Source organism: Cryptomeria japonica, chromosome 9 (assembly GCF_030272615.1).
Source record: "Cryptomeria japonica chromosome 9, Sugi_1.0, whole genome shotgun sequence".
NCBI lineage: Eukaryota > Viridiplantae > Streptophyta > Pinopsida > Cupressales > Cupressaceae > Cryptomeria > Cryptomeria japonica.
Window position 1 is genome coordinate 537,193,279 of NC_081413.1, and position 25,673 is coordinate 537,218,951.

General features: G+C 37.8%; 1 protein-coding gene across 2 annotated transcripts in view; it reads right to left on the reverse strand.

Annotated features, from left to right (window-relative positions):
• LOC131077102 (coiled-coil domain-containing protein SCD2) overlaps nucleotides 1-25,673 on the reverse strand; it is a 114,328-nt gene that overhangs the window by 83,457 nt on the left and 5,198 nt on the right. For both annotated transcript variants that reach the window (XR_009113544.2, XM_058014532.2), the window contains exons 2-5: nucleotides 15,935-16,095; nucleotides 10,253-10,331; nucleotides 9,985-10,026; nucleotides 9,721-9,783 (exon numbers count right to left, since the gene is read on the reverse strand). Coding sequence is in view for 1 of the 2 variants with exons in the window: in XM_058014532.2 (XP_057870515.2) it covers nucleotides 9,721-9,783; nucleotides 9,985-10,026; nucleotides 10,253-10,331; nucleotides 15,935-16,095 (345 nt within the window). In the remaining variant the exon portion in view is untranslated. The remainder of the gene's footprint in view (nucleotides 1-9,720; nucleotides 9,784-9,984; nucleotides 10,027-10,252; nucleotides 10,332-15,934; nucleotides 16,096-25,673) is intronic.

Genomic DNA, 25,673 nt, shown 5'->3' on the forward strand with positions numbered 1-25,673 from the left:
CTTCTTATAAGCGGATGGCAAATCAATGTTGTTCTTCTTGATGATGTTTGTCAACTCATCAATTCGCTTAGTGTGGCAACGATGCTCATCAAGACCAACTCTCTTGCAATATGAACAAGGTGGTTTCTCCTTGGTTGAATATTCCTTCATGGAAGAAGGTGAAGAATTACCTTGTTGTGGAGAGGATGATCGTGCTCTATCCTATTGTGTCTTTGGATTGAACTGCTTTTGCTTCTTGTTGGAATCCTTTCCTTGATTCCCTTGATTAGCCACCAAAGTTTTAGACTTTGAAGACTTGAGAATCCCCATGCTCATCAACTTTGACTGCTCTAACATCAACATTTATGTGAATGCATCAAATGATGGTGTGGTGAAAGAACTACCAACTGTCAAGCGATGGGTTTGGAAGCTAGAAACAAATGTTGCATATTCTAATGGAAGCTTTCCCAACAAATTGTAGACCAATTGTGCATCCTTCTTGTCTATGTCACGATCCTCGAGTTGTGCTCTTAGCTCATTTTCTTTAGTGACATAGTCTTGGATTGTATCAAAATTCTTGGGATCCAACATAGTCAGATCATTGTCAAGCTGATAGCCCCTAATCTCATCAACTTGGCCATACAATTTACCCAAGATATCCCAAGCATCTTTAACTATTTTACACTTTTCAATGTAAAAGATGAGATCCTTTGATACATATTTCCTCAAAGTTCCAAGCGCCATAATATTTTGTGAGCCATACCATTTGAGCATTAGGATCAGTTGGTGTTGTACAAATTCCATCAATATAATGAGTTAATCCTTTTTCCATTACCTTACTCCAAGCATCAATTTTCCAAGAAGCATAGTTAAGTGGAGCTAAAAGTGGAAATTTATGAGAACCCATAACAATGAAATGAAAGAGCACAAGATAAAGAGAGGCACTATCACACAAGAAAGCCCCCCAAATTCACTCCATCAAAGAACGCACCCCCCCCCCCTACCCAAATGATGACTTGGCACTTTATACTTAGTGCGTGTACAACAGCCACCAACAAAACAAGGCAAGGTGGACTTTTGATTCAAAAAAGGCTAGCAAACTCAAGTGACAAATGCAAAAGACCAAATGAAGATTCTAGCATTACAAGTACCAAAATGGGCCAAAAATGAACATATGTTGAAAGTATAATTTCTACTCACAATCACTACAAATTGATAGCATATATGTGAAGTAGACAAAAAATCATGCGCTTTCAAAAAAAACGAAACCTGAAAAGGAGTCCATATGAGCCTAAACGAAGCCTCCGAAGTTGCAAAAACGAGGATTGGACAAGTACAGTTATGAAAAACTGAAAATCTGGAAAATTTGTGCATCAAAATCAGAAAATGACCACACCACTGAAGCATGAAAAATTATCCCAAATCAAAAAAATTGCTCGAAAAAAGACCTCAAAATGAGCACGTTATGAATTTTCAAAGTCAAACTATGAAATTAAAAACTCAAATAATGGAGGGGGTTGACGCAATGCTGACATTAGCAAATCGTGAGACTAAATTTGACGATCAAACGACCATCACAGCAAAAAAACACCCCCTGCGTGGCAAGCTGAGTGGCTGACAAGGTTGTGCTTTGACCGCTGATTGGACTTGATTGTGGTTGGTTGCACATATCAAATAGTACCATGTGTCCCCAGAAGGATGACGTTTGCAAGCATTTTGTGTATGGGTCTAGCGAATGCAAGAGCGCCAATTGGCACATGCAACTAAACACAAAAAGAGTGTCATGAAGCAGCGATGTAAACTCTGCCTGCCAAACAAAATAAACCCCAATTGATCCTTAGGTTAGATGAAAATTGAGAGGAACAAGCCACAATGGAATCACGCAAACTTAGCCACGAATCCAGAAATTTACAAGCCAAGCACTATTAACAAAAGCCCAAGCCAGTAGATTGCACCAATAAAGGATGAATCGAGCCTCTAAATATAAACTCCGATCTTTGATAGAAAAAAGGTCGTTCACAGTAATAGAGTGACAGGGGAATAAACCTGAACTCAAAATAAAAAATCACCAAAAAGTACCAATGAAAGGATGCAAGTCAAATCCAATGAATGAAACCCTTGTCTAAACACAAGCCGATGAAGGTGCACTCGCCTGCGGTTACCGAAAACCGTCTGACATCTAAGAATTGAAAACTGGCTGCCAATGAATCGCCACAACCCTAGAGATGCGGCACTATCTAGTGGTAAAGACCACTAACCAATGTTCAAATACGGGCTAATGAGATCGCAAACAATATGCGATCTAGATCTCAATGCAATGCTAGATGATGCCAAACAAAGGATCTGAAAAAGTTGAGAAATACAACTTCAGAGACCCCAAGAACACCTGCAAGCAAAATACCTATCACAAGAGAAGAATAGAGGCAAAAAACAAAAATGGCTCTGAAGAAAAAGATTATCATTCAAAGAGGGAATTTAAAATAAAAAGTACAATACAATCCTTATAAAAGGATATTAGCAACCCTAAAGGTGTGCAATACATGATAACTCTAACACCCCCCCTTAAGATGAACTTAAGGAGTAGCTAAAAAACTAAATGCATGAAGCAAAAAATGTAACTACATGATGAAGGCAAATTTGGGTCCGGGCAACAAAGCTTGATGAGGTACCCAAGTACAAAAGATCTTTGTAAAGCGGAGAAATAGATAAAACCACGTGGGAAAAAACTCTACTCCAAAAAGAGATGAAATACAAGTGAAGGACTGAAGAAGCCTCCAAACAAGAATGTTCCAAAAGATAGGAACAAAAAAAGAGCAGAAGAATCACTGAAGCATGAAGACCTTGCAAACACTGTTGAAGAATAACTATCGATCTGAAGAACCTCCACTGAAATAGAAGATGATCAGGTAGAGAGGACTGTAATCTGCATGAGTGCCCTCAAATAACACTACTCGAATCAGATGACAAACAAAAGCAAAAACTGAACTCGAAGATATAGATGGCAAAAAACACCAAAGTCTGAAGAGTTGATCAATTGAAGATGGAAGGTTGCCTCCAAAAATAGGAATGAAAGAGTGTCCATATGGGAAATGATCCATCTCACATAAATGCATAGGTAACCAGCCACTACATCCGCCTAGTACATAGGAACAAATACTGAATACATAGCTCACTCCAACGAACCAAGGAAGCATTAGAACCAACAACCAACAGGAGAAACCCCCCCATAATGCTGAAAAGGGAGAGGTGACAGGTACACTGAAACTGAATGCCAAGAAAAACTGCATGATGAAGAACCAGGAACAGCAAAAGTGCAGCAGAAAGTACAAACACGTATAAAGGCAAGTGTCGTGGAAGGAACACTCACTTGACACACATCATGAGGCTAATGTCGTGGAAGGAACACTCACGTGACAAAGGTAGATGGCAAACAAGGCAAACATCAAACCCCCCCATGGCACTTTATAATGGAGTGCGAGTACAATAAGACAGAAGATGTGCAAGATCCCAAGCATGCAAGGCATAGTGGCACTTTACCTCAGTGCATTTGCAAAAAAGAAAATGCTTACAAAATGATGTATACAATGCTCAAAAAAGACAAAAGGCTGGAAATACATGCAGAACAGCGAACAAGAAGTCATTCCACCAAAATGAGAAGTTTTCAGGGGCTCAAATGTCCAAGTAATTCACCAAAGTGTGAAAACACAAAAAACTGAATAAAATGTATCTAGAGTAAAATATGGAAAAAGTGCATGGATAGCTATGAAGAGCTCTGAAACACCATCCCAACGCCGCTGGAATTGCGAAAAACGGAGAAACTGGCGAAAAGTTATGAGCTCAGGACTGAAAATTGCACCTCTAACTTCAAATGGCTACAGAATGTACCAGCAGAAAAACCAAGTGATGAAACCCACAAATCTAGAAAGTAGACGAAACTAGCTTTCCAACGATATCTCGTTTGCCCAAAAACGATATCGTATGCCCAAGATATGGCCAAAACAAAAACACCGTCTTTTAGGGCACAAAGAGGGTCTCAGGGGCCATGCAAAAGCTTTCGTACTGCTGACATCAGCATGACGTCATGCTGATGTCAGCAGAATACTCCCAAAATATTCCCCTGGGCTTGAAAAAAAATCCCCCTTGCCGGAAAAAGTCGCCTGATAAATTTTTGGGCTGTCGGAAAAAAATGCTTGAAAAAATTGTGGGTTGTCGGAAAAATATACCTACCGATTGCCGGAAAATGTCTTGTCGGAAAAAAAATCCGACTGCAAATCTGTGGCGGGGGTGGCGGCGGCCGAGAAGCGGCAGTGGCCAGCGGGTAGGAGGTCGGCGGGTAAAGGTCGACCAACGGCGGCAAGCGGATTGCACAGGGCACGGGGCAGGGTCCACGACCAAGTTCGGAGGGCAGGGACCACAGCACGCAAGCCGGAGCAGCAGTATACGGCGGTTGACGGCCGACGGTGGCAGTGCGGCAGCGGCAACAGGAAGGCAGTTGGCTCGAGCGGTGGTGGGAAGGAGGCGGGGCTGCATGCAGGAGGCAGAGGAAGTACCACCGGTGGTCGGGAGGCGACTGTTGGGCGGCGGGGCTGCTGTGGTGGCCGATGGTTTAAAGATCACCGGATGCTTGCAAACCTCGGCGATAACCGCCAAGGCTCCCGTGGCAGTCTTGGAGACCGTTAGTGGCTCCAAGGCTATCGCAGTGACTGTGTTGGCCTGGGCAAGCCATTGAATTGCCCAAAAAAAAAATTTTTTGTTCTCGAAAAACATGCCCAATAAGGGCAAAAATCAAAAAAAAAAATTGTCAAGGCCAAAGTAATGGGGGTTTTTGGGTGTTTTGAGCTCAATGGTGAGGTCCATTTGAGCCCAAAATGCCCAGAAACAAAGAAGCACCCTAGATCCAAATAAATTAAAAACTCTGAAAAAGCTTTAAACCCTCCTCCAAATAATCTTTTGAAAAATCAAGAACAAGTAGCAGTAGATGTAGGCTCTGATACCATGAAGAAATTGAGAAATACAACTTCAGAGATCCCAAGAACACCTGCAAGCAAAATACCTGTCACAAAAGAAGAACGGAGGCAAAAAGCAATAATGGCTCTGAAGAAAAAGATTATCATTCAAAGAGGGAATTTAAAATAAAAAATACAATACAATCCTTATAAAAGGATATTAGCAACCCTAAAGGTGTGCAACCCTAAAGGGATAATGTGTATTTAATAATTAGAATAATTATAAAATACCTACCATATTATAAAATGCCTAAGTTTAGCTTAAGCGTAGAGTATAATAGACTAAAAATTAAATAAATAATTATTAGCTAATACATGATAACTCTAACAGGATCTAAAGCTCCAACCAAACATGAGCTTGCAAATCTCGTGGCTAATAAAGACGTTGTCCAAAGGAATATGGACTGGTCATATAGAAAGTGCAGATCACAAGGACTATCTGCCGATCAAAACTAGAATGAGCTCAACACGAACCTTGGCTAATGCAGATATGAATCAACGAAGAGCCACACCTTTTGAAAGGAATCTGAACTACTCACCAAGAATATTCATAGCAAAACTCGATCTCAAAGCCAATGGGCAATATGAAAATCCATCCCCATCGACACATCAAACCGCCAATCCACAAGCATGAACCATGAAAAAAAAAAACTCGAGCCTATCCAAGCAAATGTTGATCAAGAGGAATCGAGATGTCCAAGCCTGCTACAAGCTGCCATAATACAACAATTATGAAATCGAAAACATGGGCACACAACCCGCCACATGCACGAAAGAACAAAATGTTATCCCCGACAAGCTAAAATAATAACCTTCCGCCAAGGACCATGAGCCTATACGAGTGCTCACATTGAAAATGTAGATGCAATGTCGATAAAGAAACACGTCTGCAAGGTTTGACCGGCCTTCAAAGAATACAAGCCACCATAAAACACCATTCACCAGGAAAGCAGTAACCACGACCAACCAGATGAAAGATGAAGCTGGTCTCACCAACACGACTCTATCAAGAAGAAAGAGCTCGTCAAGGAGCATGATGGTTTCCATGTGCAAACAGCAAGAGGCACGATGTTGCGTTGTGTTAATTGCATTCCACAATTGAGTACGACTTTAGGTAATTACACCCTTTACTAATAACTTTTATGTGGTCAACATTGATGAGACCGATGTTGGATTGGGTGTTTGGTGGTTGCATTTTATTAGTCCATATGTCACAGACATAAAGACTATGAAGTTGAGTCACAGCAGATGGTCCGAAGGTGGCATTACAGGGCTTATCGTCAAATGCTCCTAGAGTTATTTCAGCTAGAAGGATGGAGAGAGTTTTTCAGCATTCAAAGGTCAGGTGGGCAATGCAGTGTTTCATTTCAGATAAATCTACTGATACAAGACAGCATGCATATCATGTTGACATACAAGGCTTGTTGGACAATCATAGTGGTGTTTTTTAGATCTACTGCATGATCTAACCTCCCAATCATGGTATTGAGCATGTTATTGAGCTTGTGGATAGCACGCCAGTTGTTATGTATCCCTACCATCATCCTAGACGATTCAAAGATGAGATTGAGAAGATTATTCAAGAGTTCTTGTATGCAAGACATATACGTCCTAGTTCTAGTCCCTTCATTTCTTATGTTGTCTTGGTGAAGGATGGTACTATGAGGATGTGCATTGATTACAGTGAACTAAATAAGAAAACCATTAAGAACAAGTATCTTAATCTGCATATTGATGAGTTGATGGATGAGCTACATGAGCGGTCTATTTTTCCAAAATAGATCTTCATTTTGGATATCATTAGCTTTGGGTTCAAGAGCAGGATGTGCACAAAACAGCTTTCAGTTACCACAATGGACATTTTGAGTAATGCCCTATGGATTATCAAATGCTTCAGCTACTTTTCAGTCTTGCATGAACCATGTATTCAACAAGTAGTTGCGAAAATGTGTTGGTTTTCTTTAATGACCTCTTAGTAAGCAGCAGGACATGGGAGGAGCATATTCTGCACATTGATGAGGTGTTAAGTATCTTAGCAGCTAACTCCCTTTTTGTGAAAGCCTCAAAGTGTGAGTTCAGTATGACTGAGCTATTGTATTTGGGATATGTCATTGGGGAAGGTGGAGTGAAGGCACATAGGCAAAAGATTGAAGCTATACTTGATTGACCACCACCAAAGAACGTGTCCCATTTGAGGGGCTTCATTGGTCTATGCACATACTATAGATGGTTTGTGAAGGGGTTTTCTTCATAAACCACTCCTTTGACAGATTTGACCAAGAAGGATGCCTTTGTTTGAACAGATGAGACTCAAAAGACCATAGATAATCTTAAGAAGGTAACGAGTACTTGTCATGTTTTGGCTTTACCAGATTTCTCGAAAACTTTTGTGCTTTGAGTGTGATGCATCTGGTATTGGTATTGGGCCTGTCTTGATGCAAAACCAAGCATCCAATTGCTTATGAGAGCCAAAAATTGAATGAGGTTGAAATGAGGTTCTCTACATATGACAAGGACAATCATGCATGCACTTGAAAAATTTCGTCAATATCTTGTGGCCAGAAAGTTTACAGTAAGGATGATTGATCATAATAGCCACAAGTATTTCATGGAGCAAAACGGAATAAATGAGAGAAAATGTTGGGTGAGTAAGCTTCAAGGATATGACTTTGACATTGAATTTGTCAAAGGAAAAAATAATGTTTGCTGATGAACTATCTAGAAACCCTTCATTTTGCTCACTTTCAGAAATTTCAGCCTCTTGGAATAATCACCTACTAGTAGATTGTTCAAAAAACAGCATGCTTGTGATATCCTAGATGGTAAATGAAAGGTACAAAGTGTTGATTGACATCATCTATAATAAGGATAGAATCTATTTTGTACCAGGACGTAAGCTTAAACATAAGATTATTATTGTTATCCATGACAATCAGCTTATTGGTCATCCAGGCTATTTGAAGACACAAAAGTACATTCGTGAAAGATTTTCATGTTAAAGTATAAAAGATGATGTTCTCAAGCATGTGAGGGAATGCATAGAGTGCCAAAGGAACAAAGCTGAAGTTTCTTTTCCGAGATCATCTTCCTATTCGCAATCAAAAGCAGGAACAAATATCAATGGATTTCATTACTGGGCTGCCCAAGATCGATAGTAAGGGATGTAATAGTGTATTTTAGTTGTGGTGTATAGACTCACTAAATATGCTCATTTTATGTCAATGCCTTTCGAGTTTAAAGCACCACAAGTTGCTGGTCTGTTTTTTTAACAAGTGTTCAAACTTCATGGTATGCCAAAGAGAATTGTAAGCGATAAAGATCGCATATTCATCAGCACTTTTTGGCAAGAGTTGATGAAGCTGGCTGGAACAAAACTCAATCATAGCACTAGATATCATCCTCAAACAGAAGCTGGGTTAGGTTTGAAGACATTTCTGAGGTATTTATGTCTAATTCTGCATACTTCAAATCATCTTCATCTAAGAAAATGAATGTAAACCATTTCTAAAATTTCTGGGCAGAAGTGCTTTCCTATAAATTTTCTATAAACAGAAATACTCAGAAGTTTATTCATATTAGCAGAAAATTCAGGTCAATAAACTGAATATAAATCTGAGTTTGTCAAGGAATTTCTTATCTAAAAATAAAATTTCAGAATTTCTTTTGCCCTATTTTTGGAGATGTTGTTGTTTTTTCTATTACCCCTATTTGGGGATAGTACAGCACAACTTTTGGGCTACTGTTTTGACTCATTGTTTTGGAAAACCACTCTTGATTTGTGGTGTGATATTTGACTATTTATCGGTGCCTGGGGATGGAATTTCACTGAATTTGTATGGTTGATTCGCAGGTATTGTTATTTTCCCAAAATTGCTCCAATTTTACATGTTGATGATACTCCTAAAAGAGCATGTCCTTAGATATTGTATTGTAACATTTGTTACTAATAATATAATTGGTTCATGATTTGGAGTGTGGTTTTTCTCCCAAGAGGGTTTTCCCCACATAAACATGTGTTAAATATTATAATTTTCTTGTGTATTCTTTTGTAGGTATGAGATTAATATTTTTTACACATAGCTCCCCTCAAAGTTTACTGTCAGAAGCATATTCCACACCATTGGTTCCTTTAGAAATAGACTGGCGTTGTGCTTCCTTCTGCTTTTCAGGTAGCATTGGGTTATCTTATCTGGAAAAAAGTTCAACAAAATTTGTTCTTCCTTCTGCTTTTCTGGTAGAATTGAGTATCTTATCTGGTGAAAGTTCAATGCTATGTTTTATAACCAGATATATGTGTTATATCCACCTGTAATGTGTATCTGACCATAAAATAAATCTTTGATATGACTTTCCTCTAAAAGCTGTTTCATGTTATAATTAACTTACTGAGGCTGTGTGTATAAGTCAGAATGTGCATTTCAGCTCTTAAAGTATGTATAGGCCAGTTGCAAAGACTAGTACAGGATAATATTATGATTACCTTGTACAGAAGTCATTAATGTTAGCACATTTCGCCAGGCCTTTTCAAACAAACTCTGGAAAAAGACCAAGCCAATCAAAGCAAATGATATTGACAGGAAATGCTTTCACTTTATAAATAGAAAATTAGTGTCTTGATTGCAGCTGTTCGTTCCTTTTAACACGTTTCCAGCAGGCACGACAATTTGTATTCCTCAATTAGAGGCAACAATAAATATTAAATACCAGCAATCTGAGATATATGAATAAAAATAACCTGCTTTTCAAGCTCTCTTGCTCTGGCTTCCGCCTCCTCCCACTTTTCTTCCGCAAGCCGAAGCTGAATTTCACATTTTAGTCATAAAATAGCTCAGGTACTCACTTTATTTAAACAAGCGTCACTGCCAAAATATAATCTAATATTATATTTCATGAAATGGTTTTCCCCCATACATTCATTGAGATATGAAATACATGCTAGGAAAATATCACTCTTTAGCTGTACAAATTATATAACAGTATAGAATAGTTCAAGGCACACCTTATCAAGAAGATTTTCATTCTCCTCCTGCAGCATATCAACCTGAAAACATAACAAATTCTAGTAAGAAAGAGCATAAGATAGATAAACAGTTTCAACGAATGATCATATCTCAATATCATATAGTTGATAAGTCAATGCCAACCCCTAAAAAAGGGAAAAGAAAGATGAAAAAACTTGATCAGTTCTCAGATCGTATAAAGAATCTTAATCTTAAATGATATACAAATTACAAAAGAGAGTATTTTGGAAGAAAATATGGAGATACCTCATCACGAAGAGCTGAGGCCTCTCGTTGATTGCCACTATTCTCTTGGATATTCAAACGCCCAATTTCAGTTGGAAATCTGTAAATTTGATAAAAGAAGATACTAAAATTAAGGAACTATGGCAAGCTCCTTGCAGGTGGCATTATAACAATCAACATTTGACCATAAAATACAAAGAATAATGTTCGACAACAAAGAAGACCCACAAAGTGAAGCCAAATCAACCGGTTAATGATGGATCATATCCTCTTTATACATCAAACAAGCACATAAGGCCAAGGTATAAAAAATTTGATCAAAAGAAGATAACCCAAATCCAAAGTTCCCAGACTCGGACTCGGCTCGTGACTCGGCAAGGCTGACTCGGCAACGACTCGGCAAAATAAGAAAACCCTTGAAATTTAGAGATTTTTAACAATTTAAAACTTGTTTCATACACCCATTATTGAATTAAGCTTAAAGACGCTATAACATCATCAAATAGAAGCTAATTTGATCACATACATAAACATACATCCATCACATACGTAGAAAAGTAAATTGTAGCTGAAGGAATTAGAAAACATAGATATATAGAGTTATAAATGTTGTCCAATGTATGTAAAATCCATGACTTCAAATGTTCCCAAACATATATGTAACTGTAAAGTGTAAACAAAAACAAGTCTATGGCTCAGGCTCTGGCTCAGCCTTGTCTATCTGCCTCCTAGAAAGGCGTCTAAGGTAGGTTCTGGATGACTGAGTAGCCATAGTCTCTGCCTGTGATGTGCCAGTCTGAGTAGCCATAAGTGTTGTGCCTGATCGTGCTCTATCCTCCTCCTCTGCCATAGCCACAGCCACAGCCTCAGCCTCTCTATCTGCCTGGTCAACCCACTCAAGGTCCTCATCAGTGAAGACTGGATCGGTGGACTCAATGAGCCAATCGGACTCGAGGTCGACTTCCTCTAGAGTGATCGAAGAGGAGTCAGCGTCCAAAATCTGTCTGGTCCTGAGACAGAGGTTGTAATGAACAAAGACTAGATCATTCAACCTCTCCACAGACAATCTATTTCACCTCTTCGAGTGGATGTGCTCGAACATGCTCTAGTTGCGCTCACATCCAGAAAGGGAAATGGCAAAAAAAATCATTAAAAAATGTTATGTTTTTTTTGTTTTTTTTACTGCACTTTTTTAAGTGACGCCGGCCGGGTCACGACCCTCGGACTCAACGAGTCACGCCCCCTAACCCGTTCACCGTGACTCAGCAGGGGTCACCCGGCCCGCTGACTCACGTTACTCGCCGCGAGTCACGGAACTCTGACCAAATCAGAAACAACCTTTGCAGGCATATAAAACTAATCAATTTAGAAGATGCTCGACAGAGACTGCACAGGCTAAAGCAAATAAAGCTATGTTACATGGAAGTTTTGGGACAACAATGGTGAGACGGGGTCCCAATACATCAAAAAAATTCCCAGATTTAGAGAGGACACTAAATTTTATACATATTTATTACATGTATAAATATTTTGAACATAAAACTCTGAAACCTATATAGCTATTTAATAATTATAAAAACTTCTATTCTAGTGAGCTCAAAACCTAAAAAGCATGAGCATTCAACATTAAAACATTTAAAAGACAAAACTTATGAGGTGAAATGTGAAACAATGAACACTGAACATTTAAATGAAATTTGAAATCAGAAACTTAAGGAAATGGCTAGGGATAGATTAAGAATAACTTAAATGGCTATTTTATAAGCAAAAACCTTATATTCTATTGAGCTGAGAACCTACAGGTATGAACATTTTATAACCAAAAAGGCAAAAAACTTATATTCTATTGAGCTAACAGCCTGAGAGCATGAACATTCAACGCTTGAAGATGGATACTTTTGAAGTGAAATGTGAAGGAAACAATTATTAAACATTCAAATGAAATCTGAAACTACACAAAACAGCTATGGGCTTCCGAACCCTACAAGAAACAGCTAGGGAGTTCAGAAAACAGCAAAAAATGGATAGGGGATTTTGATTTTCACATGAAACATAAGGTACATCCCCTTGCTTGGTCACTGTAGCGGAAACTTTTCCCTAAAAAATTTTGAACAGGGGCAGTGGGTAAACATTTTCTGGATGTCCTTGAGTATCAGCAATGGGAAAAAGGGAGATAGAGAGTTTTGGGCAGAAACATGTTTTTAGGGACTTGGGAACAAAGTCAATGTGTAAGGATAAAACTATAGAAAAGAAGAAAAAAATCAATAAGTGTTGTTCAGCACAGAGTGTATAAAAGTTGGGAACAGCATGTGTTTCCCATCCTTAGGATGATGTCAGAAGAAAGCAAAGAGTTTCTTTGTTTAAATTTTGATCTGTTTAATGTGCATATCAACTAGTCAAAAAGCCCAGAGGCCACTAAAACACAGTGATACAAAATAAGATAAAAGGTCACTTGGGGAGTACATGATAGAAAACTCTTGAAGTTAACAACCAAATAAGACAAAGAACTTAACTGAACAATTCAAACTAAAACTATCAAAGAACACACATTCCCCACTACAAATTCGTGGCAATATTGGACCAATGGTCTTTTTCAGTTTGATGTACTTGTTCTTTGGATTTGAGTTTTTGTTATAGTTCCTACTGGTCTCATTGAGCTTACTTCATACTGCATTGTTTCACTTCTATTAGGTCCAAAAATTGCAGGTCCACAATCCTAGAACTTCTTCCTACCTTCAAGGTTTGTAAATCAAATAGTATTAACACGAGTGTAAAATTCAACACCTATCTCAAAATTACACTTAACACCCCTATAATTGTCAATAGATCAAGATCAACTAGTTGCATAAGACCTCTATATAGCTAATAATACACCTTGCACATGCATATGTAGATGACAGCAGTGTTACAATCCCTTGCAATGATTCATTTTAATGTTCCATACACAATGGCAAGATGCAGATATATTGAACATTATTCTCTAAATATTTGGCATTTAGGACAACTTAGAATATTTCCCTGGTTAACAATCCTAAATCATGAACAGCATACATAAACTAAAACTAATCTACTCCTACAACCAATCAAGTAAAGATGTTTAAATATAAAGTGTTTGATGTTGAACAATTATGGACCAGTGCCTACTCCATTGGGCAACAGAGTCATGAACAACAAAGAGGAAAGGAAAACATTTGATACAACATCAATAGAACCAAATTTCCATTTTAATGAAACCAAAGATTATATCAAGGTGCGACTATACATTCCCATGAATCGTTACAAACTGCCATGGAGACATTCATTACAAAAGATAAGTGATATAAAACCCTTCCTACGCCATACAAAATACAATCCTTTCATTTACAACTCAGACGCATATCTATTGATGCTCTAGAATACATTTGAGGCACATGTTGACCAAACATTGGCTCAACAGCCAACTGTTTGAAAGAATATCAAATTGGTATAAATAAATTTGTCATGTCTTAGCGTCTAGTGACTTCGGGGTGCCTCTGGATGGTGAAATCATTGAAGAATTGAGGATACCCACGATACCCTATTCACAATCATTCTGAGGGTCAGGGATAACTCACACTTCATGCCTTTGGTCAAGGCGTCGAGTATAGGAGGTGAGAAACTTATATCAATAAGGTATGGAATAGGGAAGTTTTAACAAGCAATCCTAATAAGGTAATAAGCTTTGGAATATCGAGGATCAATAGTCCAACATACCTTATGACAAGTACCCATGGAGAGGGAGGGTTGAAAGTTTGAATCTGAAGGAGTACTTGGTAAAAAGGTTTGAGAGTTGAGGTGTCAGAGTTAGTGGACAAGGCATAATAGGAAGGGAAAGTCCCAAAGACCAACAAATATACTTGGGAAACTTTCGAAGGATGGAGAATAGGGGATGACATGGAAAATTTGCTAAGTTAGAAGGAAGCCTGCAAATCCAACTCTGACAAAGCACTTAAGGAAAAATTAGATTGGGAGTCGAAAATCAAAGGAGGTCCATACGAGGTACCCAAATAAGGGGCAATTTGAAACTCCAATCTGCGAGGCTTAGATCAATTTTAATGGCAATAGACCAAAGGTCAGGGTCGAGGGAATAAGTATGCCTGCTAGAATAACCCCAGCACTTGATCAAAAGTCTGCTGGGTCATATGACTGCCCCCCTTATTCTAGCAGGCAGATTGATAAACTATTATAGTTGCTGGGATGGACAACCACAAAAGTCTGAAATCCCAACAAAACACAGAAAATGACTAGAAAACACCCCAAACACTGAAACTTTTGGATTTCTTGAAATTGTTTGGCACACGGGAAATCAGGGCAACACTTTAGGCATTTTTGACTCATAGAATACCCACTAAGCCTATCTCAGATTGGTTAAAAACAGTGGGTTAAAAGCATTAAGACACAAAGAAGGGATGAGACTCCAGCAATAAATGGCATTACAAATTTAAGTTCAAACACTTCCATTGTTTTTTCCCTATCAAACAGAAAACAAGCTTGAAAATATAAGTTCTAGGCCTGAAGATGAAATACTGATAAGCAACACAACAAAGGAGAAAAACAGAATACCAAACTAATATGAAGCATTGCTTCTAAAAAGTTGCTGTTATCCTCCCAATGCCTTAAGATATGTTTCTTCACTATCAAATCATTGCTTCTTCATTATCTCCTCTATATGAACATTTTTGTGTTTTCATAACAAATAGAAGAATTGCCACCAAAACAAATTCTTATCTGCCACTGTGCAGAAAACAAAGTCAAAATGAGTGTGACTCTACATGCATTGAGAAGCTTTCTAAAGCCTTAGAAAGAAGCTTTATATTTGAGATTGGTCTGAACAGGCACAGGAAAAATATCTGTCATTGCCTTGTATGCTTCTTGAGGACACCAAGGGGTGCCTAATTATACCTCAAATATTCCCATTTTAGAGATTTGGGGGCCCATCAATTGGGATGTCACCTCAGAGCAACAAGAATGAAGCAAAATCCCATGGCATCCGGCTTGAATGGTTACAATTGGAGGCATTACCACCATGTTTCCACAAACCAAAGAATACATTCTCTGAGATTATTATCCCAGCATACTGGGCATACAACACAGACCATCATACTTGTACATCATAATTGTTATGCTACTATAGCAAACGCTTTCAGTGCTTTCATCAAAGCTATTCTTGCAGGCTGTAATATTAGTTGTTATTTATCTGTTTTTTTCATCTATGGACTTCAATATAATCTCTTCCCTTTCTTCCCTCTAAAAGTGCTCTCAAACTATATACATAAAGTGCAGATTATAAAACCAATACAAAAGACCAAAGTTTGGTATACAAGGAAAAGGATCACAATCTCGATGTTTTATTACTAATGTTACATGTGCTGAAGTTAAAAATATTTTTAAAACAGCAGTTACCTTATTGAAATAAGTTTAGTCCTCAACCAATTCCAGAATGTTTGAATCATATATATCACCCCAAACTCTAAATTTCAACCCTGATAATGGGTATCTTCTTGATGTGAAAGTAGCTTTTCTTTCATCATGTAATTCAACCTATTATGCTATTTGGCATAAGAAGCATTTCAAATTATAAAAAAAAATATTTGAATTAAAAATTCTGTTTCTTTTTAGAGTTTTATCATATATCAATTCAATAATGGGACATCATTTAACTTCAAATTTGAAGATTTTGATTACCTCTTTTCCCTACGTATGTCAGCAACAGGCTCTACAGGAGGTATTGATGGCCTTTGTCTTACTGTTGTTGTACTTGGTGGTACCAAGGGTGTTGGACGAACTGTTCTTCCAGCTGATGTAGAGCGGATAGTTGGAGTTTGCTCAGCAAAATTCCTTCCTAACTGTAAAGACAATAAGAAAATTATCATTAGCATCAAGGGATTCAAAATGTTGAGGTTGATCTCAATGAACTAAAAAGCAAAACTACAAGTAAATCTACATCCCAAAAGTTAGTACAAATGATAAGGGTAAAGCATGAAGTTCCCTTGTTTCCACAAAAGAGTCTCATATCCAGTGAACCATATTTATGGTAAGAAGTTTTTGTTTCTATTTAATTCCAGTTTAATCCTGAGATTGCTCATGACATTGAAAATTTAAAACCCAGGGGCACTAAATTTTGAACAGTGTATAACTTGGGTATATGTGAAATTACAGGCGTCCACAAACTGGACCTAATATGCCACATTAGCATCTTGACTTAAAAATCAACCTTCATTTTTTAAATATGTCAATCTTGTTATTGCATATATATAATATATTCCATTCAAGGGGAACTGTTAAGGATCTCATACATCATGCAAAAATTTATCTCATACATCATGCAAAAATTCATTCTTAGATATTGTTGCTTGGTCATTTGTTAATAAGGTCAAGAATTTTTTTCCCTAAGCTTGGACAGCATTCTACTGGATGGTAGGCCTACAAAAGATCCTTAAGATTTATTGAGGTGTCCAATAAAGTTATACACCACAACCTCACTACATGTCTGCTGCATTTATGGACCATGTTATTGTGATTACATGATTCAAATGTGAACCTGGGTTGACCTCTTACAATTGCCACCAATAAACATTACACTGAAACACTTGGACAAGTACCATTGCTATTAAAATGATTATTGCTGTAATATGTGTCATTACCATGCAAAATTCTTGATAAAATCTGAAATTCCCAATTTTTCAGTTTTTTGCAATAAAATTACAAATTTAAATGAAAATAATGCATCTGTTCACAATGGTAATCACATCAATGAAGAGGAATTTTATTGCAGATGGTGGAGTTAACAAGTTCAGCCCTTAGGATTACATTCCAGGAACATGTCAATGACATAGCTAGTTGATTCTTAGTTCTTTTGATTTATTAGTTAATCTTGTTGTTAAACAGATTTTACAAAGCAGCCCTAATACCCACACAAGCTCAATGCTGTTCTTTTGCAGTTCAGCACTTGCGACTCTTCCAGGAACACTTCTATATGTGATACAGTAATTGAATCATTTTATTATTATTATTACAATAATCAAACTCCTCTTGAAAAGGGGCCATAATCCTTCGTCAAGGTGTTTTTTCATATTGACGATACAAGTTTGGTAAAGCTTCATTTGAGGTGACTGTTAAGGAATCCGATACATGATGAATATACATTCTTTAAATCTCATTTCTCTTTTTTGCCTAGTAGATCTCAAGTGATATTAGGGACTTCCTTTAATGTATGATTGTTGAATTTATGGGCCACCTTATTGTGGTGAGGGCAATTTGAACTTACATCACTCTCTGATACAAATTTATTGCTGATACCTTGGGCTTGGAGCCTTGGATAGATTGGCAAGTTTTAATTCTACACAAGCTCTATCAAATAGTTGAAACCTAAAGAGGTACAGACCCATACAATCTCTATAAGGTAAAGTTTAAAATCACCTAACTTCCACATGTGGCTCTCGTATACCCATGAGGAGCACCATGACAAAGTTGTGGCATAAAAGAATTGTCTTACATATTCATCATCTATAGGAGGCGTGTACAATAGCATTGCTAACAATAATCACATTAGAGCATTTCTTCATTAGAAAAGCTATGTTGAGGTTAAGAGTTGCCTTCACTGCAATGCAACTTGAACCACATTCTACCATGTGATAAGCCTAGGTCACATTTTTAAGATTTATGAAGTTCTTCAACTATGACCTCACCACACAACCACTAAAATAATGGACCACTATATTGTCGTAGGGATTTGCTCTGTGATACACTTTTGCATATGCCCCCAAATACCATTTAACAACCACAATAGGGCAAATCTCATTGCAAGTACTATAAATATCTCATGCTTTTGCTACACCATTAGTTAAACTTACTTAGGTTGCTTTTATTTAATATTTTATTACATCGTTTACCATTGGTGGTCAATGATACACTTCACTATGTGGGGAGTGATTTTTTCATCATCCTCCTCAATTGCATTTCCTATAAACGTTTTCCTTGTATTTGAACATCAGAGGCAAACATCAATTGCATGCTATATGAACATAGTTCGTACTTGATAAGCATAGTCCGCACTTTGTACACACTAGATGAACACTTGGTGAAAAGAAGAGCCACTGAATTGCTTGCTCACATTTCTTTGTTATCTTGAGTTAATTCTAGGCATTTTGGTCTTGTGTGAATTGCTTAGGCAAATCTTACATGGTATCAACACAAACCTATGCCAAGTATTACACATTATCAAAGAAAATACGAGTCAAATCTTGCATGATATCAAAGCCTTGTTGCTCAAAGGATAGTTCAACTCCATTGTAGAGGGTTTTGAGGTTTCAAGAGCAGCATTGTTGTGGCGGTCATTTGGGAATGAGAAAGCGAATCCAAGCTCATCATTGTGTCCAAAGGACCAAAGAAAGTTGATTTTGCCTTTTATTTCACCCAAATTGGACATTGGGAGGCCAACCAACAAAAATTTCTAGTTAACAATTGTCTGTATTTTTTTGTAGCTTATAGGAACTTTGAAGCAATTTGGGTTAAATTTGACCTCACCATCATATTTGGAGCAACCAAAAACTCTAGTATTGCCTTTCCATTTGTCCAAATGCCTTGAATCCCTAATTTTTTTACCTGGTTACAGTCATACAGTCTAAAGAATATTTGAATATTTTTTTTGCAATGCCCTAACACCGCCACTACCACCAAGGTGCAACCCATGTGGCCCAACCACCGCACGAAAAGAATATTCCTTGCAACAATGATAGAGGTTCTTGCTACACTCCACATGGTATCCCCACAGGTTTCCTATCATGCCAAACATGTCAGCTAACTCGATACGAGCAGCCCCCATACCCAATCTAATCAACAACCTCCAAACCTACACCAATTGTCACATATCACATCATATATACACAATCAAGGTTGTGTTAGACAAATTAGAAACCACAACATGCCAGCACAATCAACCAACAATTTGCATAGTGAAAATACGACCTACACAGCCAGCCTGCTAACATCGATAATATAGATGATGACATCAACTATACAGCGAATCCAATCAATTTGCTAGTGTCAATAATATGGATTATGAACTCATCGGTATTGTCAACGTCCAGTTAGCAATATTATCAATGCCCAATCAGCATGGTGACATAATCACTACTTAGAAAATCCTTGTAAGCAAGATTTGCGTTTTTTATTTGGCATCCAATCTTCACTAGGCTTGTTAATGCTCATTCGTGTTGGTGTTGGAAATTAGCCATGGATGAAGAGTATGGGCTCAAACAGGCTCCTCGCGCTTGGTATGAAAGAATTGATAAGTACATTGCCGCATTTGTTGCATCCAGAGAAGCAGTGTGGCTTCGTAAGCTCCTTGTTGGATTAATGTGTTAGGTGGAAGATGTAATTCTATGCTTGTGTGCTAGATCCATTCTATGCTTGTGTGCTAGATGGAACTTAAAAGGTTCAGATTATGTATTCTCCTCCTCCCTAGTTAAGAGGGAGTGTTGTTTGTAACTAGGGGTCTAGGGGTTCGGATTGCCTTAAGGCAACATCCGAACCACCTTTTAGGACCGGGTCCTACCCTAAATAACATGACCCCATCCTTATTCATCACGCCACACTAAATTCACCCCAAAATAACATTGGCGCCAAAATTAATAAGGAGGCCGACCTACAAAAGAATAAAGATGCATATAAATAAATGACAATTTGTAAGTCATTTCAATCAAGTGAAAATCATATCAAAAGGTGATTTAGCTCTGCTGTGCGAACTTAAGGAAGAGGGCGAACTTATTCTGCTTGGTGCCAAATTGTCCAAAGGGACTTAGTAGATTTTATGCAAGTCATTGAAGCATACAAGGACAGATCTGATATGTGAAGATCAGATTCGAGCTAAGCATTGTACTTATATTTTAGAGGAGAATATATAATCTGACCTATGGGTCTTTCATGCTGGGTTTTTCCTCCTTGGAGGTTTTCCCAGGGTATGCTTGTTTGTCTTCTGCTCTATTTCTGATTTATGTTGGCTTACTAAATACTGCAAATCTGATTACAATCTAGGGCACAATTTAATCTATATTGGTTTCCTAAAATACTACAAATCTGATTACAATCTAGAGCACAATTTAATCTATGTTGGTTCACTAAAATACTGCAAATCTGAATACAACCTAGGGCATAATCAATTAGATAAATCTGGTTAACATACCTAGTGTTTAAAATAACATGGTATCAGAGCCAGGTCCAGGCTAGGAGCCCCAAGCACACGAGAGGTGTGGCTTAAGGGGGGGTGTTGGTGTTGGAAATAAGCCACACCCGGACCGACGATGGACTGGTCCAAGAAGGGCCAGTAGCTCAGTGGTAGAGCACTCCAGCAACGTATGGAAGGTCCTAGGTTCGAGTCCTAGCTGGTCCGTGTCTCAACAATTCGGACTATGATTGGGATCATTTTTTCTCAAACTAATTAGTCAACAGCAATGCAGTGGTGATCTTCGTTTTTTGTTTTGATACCCTCAGTTTTGAATCTTTGACAGTTAGAAATTTTCTCGAACTTTTGTTGAGTAGTTCTCATTTTGGGAACTTGTACAGTTCCATTCTTAATCATGCAAAGTCTTGTTGTAGTGTCTTTTTAAAATACAGGATTTTTCCGAATCTTAAAGGGGATTCAGCATGGGTTTCCGTGTTAAATTCCACCCTTCTATTATTCAAATAAATCACTAGAACTCTACATTTCGAAGAGAACACATAAAAAAATCACTACACACAACAGGATCTACTACCCTATCTCCTAGGACTCATTCTTAAGCCAAGTGATTATGAGTAGAAGATTGCATGGCTTAACAAGAACGATGCAATCTATGGACTAATTGGTCTTACTATTCTCAAGGACATATATAAACATCACCCAAAACATTTGGACATCACCTAGTAGTTGTTTCAAGATCCATTTGACCCTTCATTCATTTGTGATGTTTCCTTGGATAGCCTTGCACCCATGGATGTTTATGAGACAATTACAAATAATCCTCCTCCACTTGTTGTTTCTACAGAGATCATGACTTATTTGAATGCTTTTGAAGAATCTCTTCAACAGAATCATTCATTTTTACAGGATTCACATTGGGACCAAATATTTAACATCTATTTGTAGAATCTCACTTTTGGAATCTTGATGACACTATAGATGACATTGTTCTCCTCTTTGAAAACAACTTTTTGTAGCTTCATGACCTTTTTTGGGTCTAATGAGAGAACATAAAACCCTCATGTTGTCTCCACATCTACATGTGTTCATGGTGATACATCCTACAATTGTACCCAACTACTAATCAAATACGGTCATAATTTAGTATGAGCATGGGGAAATTTGAACATTTTTGAAAGATCTTTATCATTTTTCCTCCCCTCATTCCACCTTTAAAGTGGGAACTCAGCAAATATACTAAATAGGGATTATTTCTTTCAAAAGGGAGATGCAATGCTCAATGTATGGGGACCTACTTTAACAATTGTTACGAGACTACATGCTTCAACATTCTCTCTCTTTTTCAGAGAGCTTTCATCTATGACCTTTGTTGGGAGTTCATAAGGTTATTCCTCGGTTGGGCTACCAAGTCCCTTCTCACTTCTCTCTTTCTTATGGGAATTTCTCTCTATTTCGTTGGAGGGATTACTAGATTATTTTATACATGGATACCTAACATTGTCAATTCTCATCAAGATCCATCTGTACCCATCCAAGTTGCACTTCAGTGGGGGTCTTGGTGTATGTATTTCTTGTATTTAGGTAAACTTTTACTTACATTGCTTTTATTTAATGCTTGATTGCATCATTTTCTATTGATGGTTGATGATACACTTCCCTATGTGGATAGTGAATTCCTTCGTCCTTCTCTTTATTTGGTTGAATTTCCTATAACTACAGCCCTTTTGCTTGTCTTTGAACCAAAGTTCCCAAACTCAGACTCGGCTCGGACTTGGCAAGGCCAACTCGACTCATGACTCGGCTACAACTCAACAACGACTCAGCAATGACTCGGCAAAATCTTGAAATTATATACTTTTACAATTATATATTCATATTCCATGACTCGGGCCAAGTCATAAAAATTCGGCGAGGTCTAGTCGGCTCGGCAACTCAGATAACTCGCACAACTTGCAGCGAGTTTTGGAACTATGCTTTGAACATCAAACAAAAACATCAGTTGCACAATGCACGCTATTTGAAGTTATGAACATAGTTCATACCTGTTGCACACTTCATCTAGTTGCTTGTTCACATTTCTTTGTTGTCCTAAGCAGCCAATTATTTGAGCTAGTTCTTGGCATTTTGGTCTTGGGTAGATTGCTTAGGCAGATCTTACATGTTATCAAATCAAATTTGTGCCAAACCTTACGAAATTATTATAATTATTTTTTTATATTATTTATCTAATTTTATTTTTTAAAATTTTACGAAATAATTTGAAAGTTATTTTACGTAACTTTTTATTAAAAAAAATATAGTTAATAGTATTGTTAAAAAGTGATGTTTCTACAGTATAACATAACTTCATTTTTGGGAAGGATAAAAATTTAACTTTATTTTTAGGAAGGATAAAATTATAAATTCTTATTCCACAATTTCTGATTTTGAAAGGTTTTTGCAATAGCGTTATTACTGTAATAATGCATCTATCCAATTGTGACTATTGTAATTTTATACCCTAGGTTTGTTAATCAGATTTATATGCTTTGATTATGCCCTAGATTGTAATCAGATTTGTGGCAAAATATGTTAACATTCAGTAAAATCAGAAATAAAGTAAGTAACCAGTAGACAAACACACATACCCCGGGAAAACCTCCAAGGAGGAAAAACCCAGCATTAAAGACCCACAGGTCAGATTATATATTCTCCTCTTAAAATCACAAGTACAATACTTAGCTTCTCTGTCAGATCTGATCCTTTTGCATAGCAGATCTGCACTTCTAAGTTCTCCAAGTCTGTACCAAAACAGCCTATGTCCTCTTGGACAATTTCGCACAAGTCTAAATAATTTCGCTTTCCTCCTTGTGTATTCGCACCTTATTAAGCAGAGCTAATTCACTTTTCTTGCAGAATGAATGAGTGAGTTTGACTTGCAAAATGTCTTCTATTTATACGCACCTTTAACTCTTAATTGCAAGTCGGCCTCCTTTAAATTTTGGCGCCAATATATATATTATGTGGCATGCGTATTTAGGATAGCGTGAAGACTGGGCTGGGCATAGATTTGGGGTCACGTTACCCTAGGATAGGGCCTAGACCTAAAGGGGTTCGGATGTTGCCTTAAGGCAATCCGAACCCATAAGGCAATCCGAACCCATATATAGCCCTAGTTACAAACAACACTCCCTCTTAACTAGGGAAGAGTAGAATACATAATCTGAACCTTTAGAGTTCCATCTAGCACACAAGCATAGAATGGATCTAGCACACAAGCATAGAATTACATCTTCCACCTAGCACACAAGCATAGGATGGTTCTAGCACACAAGCATAGAAAGTGTAATACACCAGTGGGTCTTTACATCATTACAATTATCCATCTAGCACACAAGCATAGATTGGATATAATTCATTCTTGCACACAAGCACAGAATGATTCAAAGTGCTACAGATAGAGTCACTGAGATTGAAGCTCCCTCTCAATAAGGGTTCCGTTTTCCACAACACCAAGTCTATCTCTGAAGTATTTGAACTTCACTCTAGATAAAGGTTTGGTAAGGATGTCCACAATCTGTTCATCTATGCTAATGTACTTTAGATGAATGGCGCCTCTTTGCACCATATCCCAAATGAAATGATAGTGTGTTTCCACATGTTTGGACCGATCATGGAATACAGAATTTACTGACATCTTTATACAGCTTTGATTATCACAATGAATGGTGGTAGGACCACTAGCTTGACCAAATAGTCCAACAAGGAGCTTACGAAGCCACACTGCTTCTCTGGATGCAACAGATGCGGCAATGTACTCAGCTTCTGCAGTGCTTAATGCTACCGAAGATTGCTTTCTACATGCCCAAGAGATCACTGCAGAGCCCAAGTTGAAGCAGATACCTGAAATACTTTTCTTGTCCTTGACACTTCCCGCCCAATCTAAATCTGAGTAGCCTTCCAAGAGGATTGAGGTATTAAGTGAATACTTCAGCCCATAACCAATCGTGCCACGCAAATATCTTAGAATGTGCTTGGCAGCAACCAGGTGAACAAGTTTAGGTAAGCTCATGAACTGACTGAGAGCATTCACAGCATAACAGATATCTGGCCTAGTATTGACTAGGTACATCAGGTAGCCAATCAACTGCCTGTACTCAGATGGATCTGCAAAACCAGAGTTAGCTGCAGAAACACTTAACTTCTTTAAGTTAGATTCCATAGGAGTATGCATAGGTTTACAATCTATCATCCTAAATCTTTTCAAAATATCAATAGTATATTTTCCTTGACTTAGAAAAATTTCATTGGATCTTTGCCATACTTCTAACCCTAGGAAGTAATGTATTAAACCTAAGTCCTTCATTTCAAATTCTGAGGCTAATTCCTTCTTACATCTTATGATTAATTTACTTTCACCAGTGAGAAATAAATTATCCACATACAAAACTAAAATAAGCATCTCACCATTATAAACTTTCAAGTAAATATTAGCATCAGCATCATTCTTACAAAATCCTAAGCTTAGTAAGTACTTATCAATTCTTTCATACCAAGCACGAGGAGCCTGTTTGAGCCCATATAAGGCTTTCTTCAACCTGCAAACATGAGAATCTCTTTTATGGATTACATAACCTTCTGGTTGCTCAATATAGACTTCCTCTTCAATGACTCCATTGAGGAAGGTTGTCTTAACGTCCATTTGGTGCAGCTCCCAACCTTTGGCTGCAACAATAGCTATTATAGATCTAATAGAAGTATATCTTGCAATAGGGGCAAAGGTTTCTTCATAATCTATTCCTTCTTTTTGAGAAAAAACACGAGCTACAAACCTAGCTTTATATTTTTCAATACCACCATCAACGTTATGTTTAATTTTAAACAACCATTTAGAGGAAATTACAGACTTACCTTTTGGTCTGGGTACAATGTCCCAGACATCATTCTTGATGATAGACCCATACTCTTCATCCTAAGTTACCGGGTTCGCCCTTGGACCCCCCTGGTACTGATCCTGGTTCGAACGGGTTCATGGTTTGGGTCCGGTTCGGGTTGGGTTCGACTAGGGTTCGAAAAACCCAGAGGTGGTTCGTCCTTGGTCGAACCCAAGCGAACCCAAGTCGAACCCAAGTGGCCGAGCGGCCCAAAAAAGCAAATTATATGCAAAATTTAATTTTTTTTTAATTCCGCCTACTAAAAAGTGAAACTTATATCCTAAAAGCGACTTCTAAAACATTATATTCACTCATTTCACCTCATTTGTGT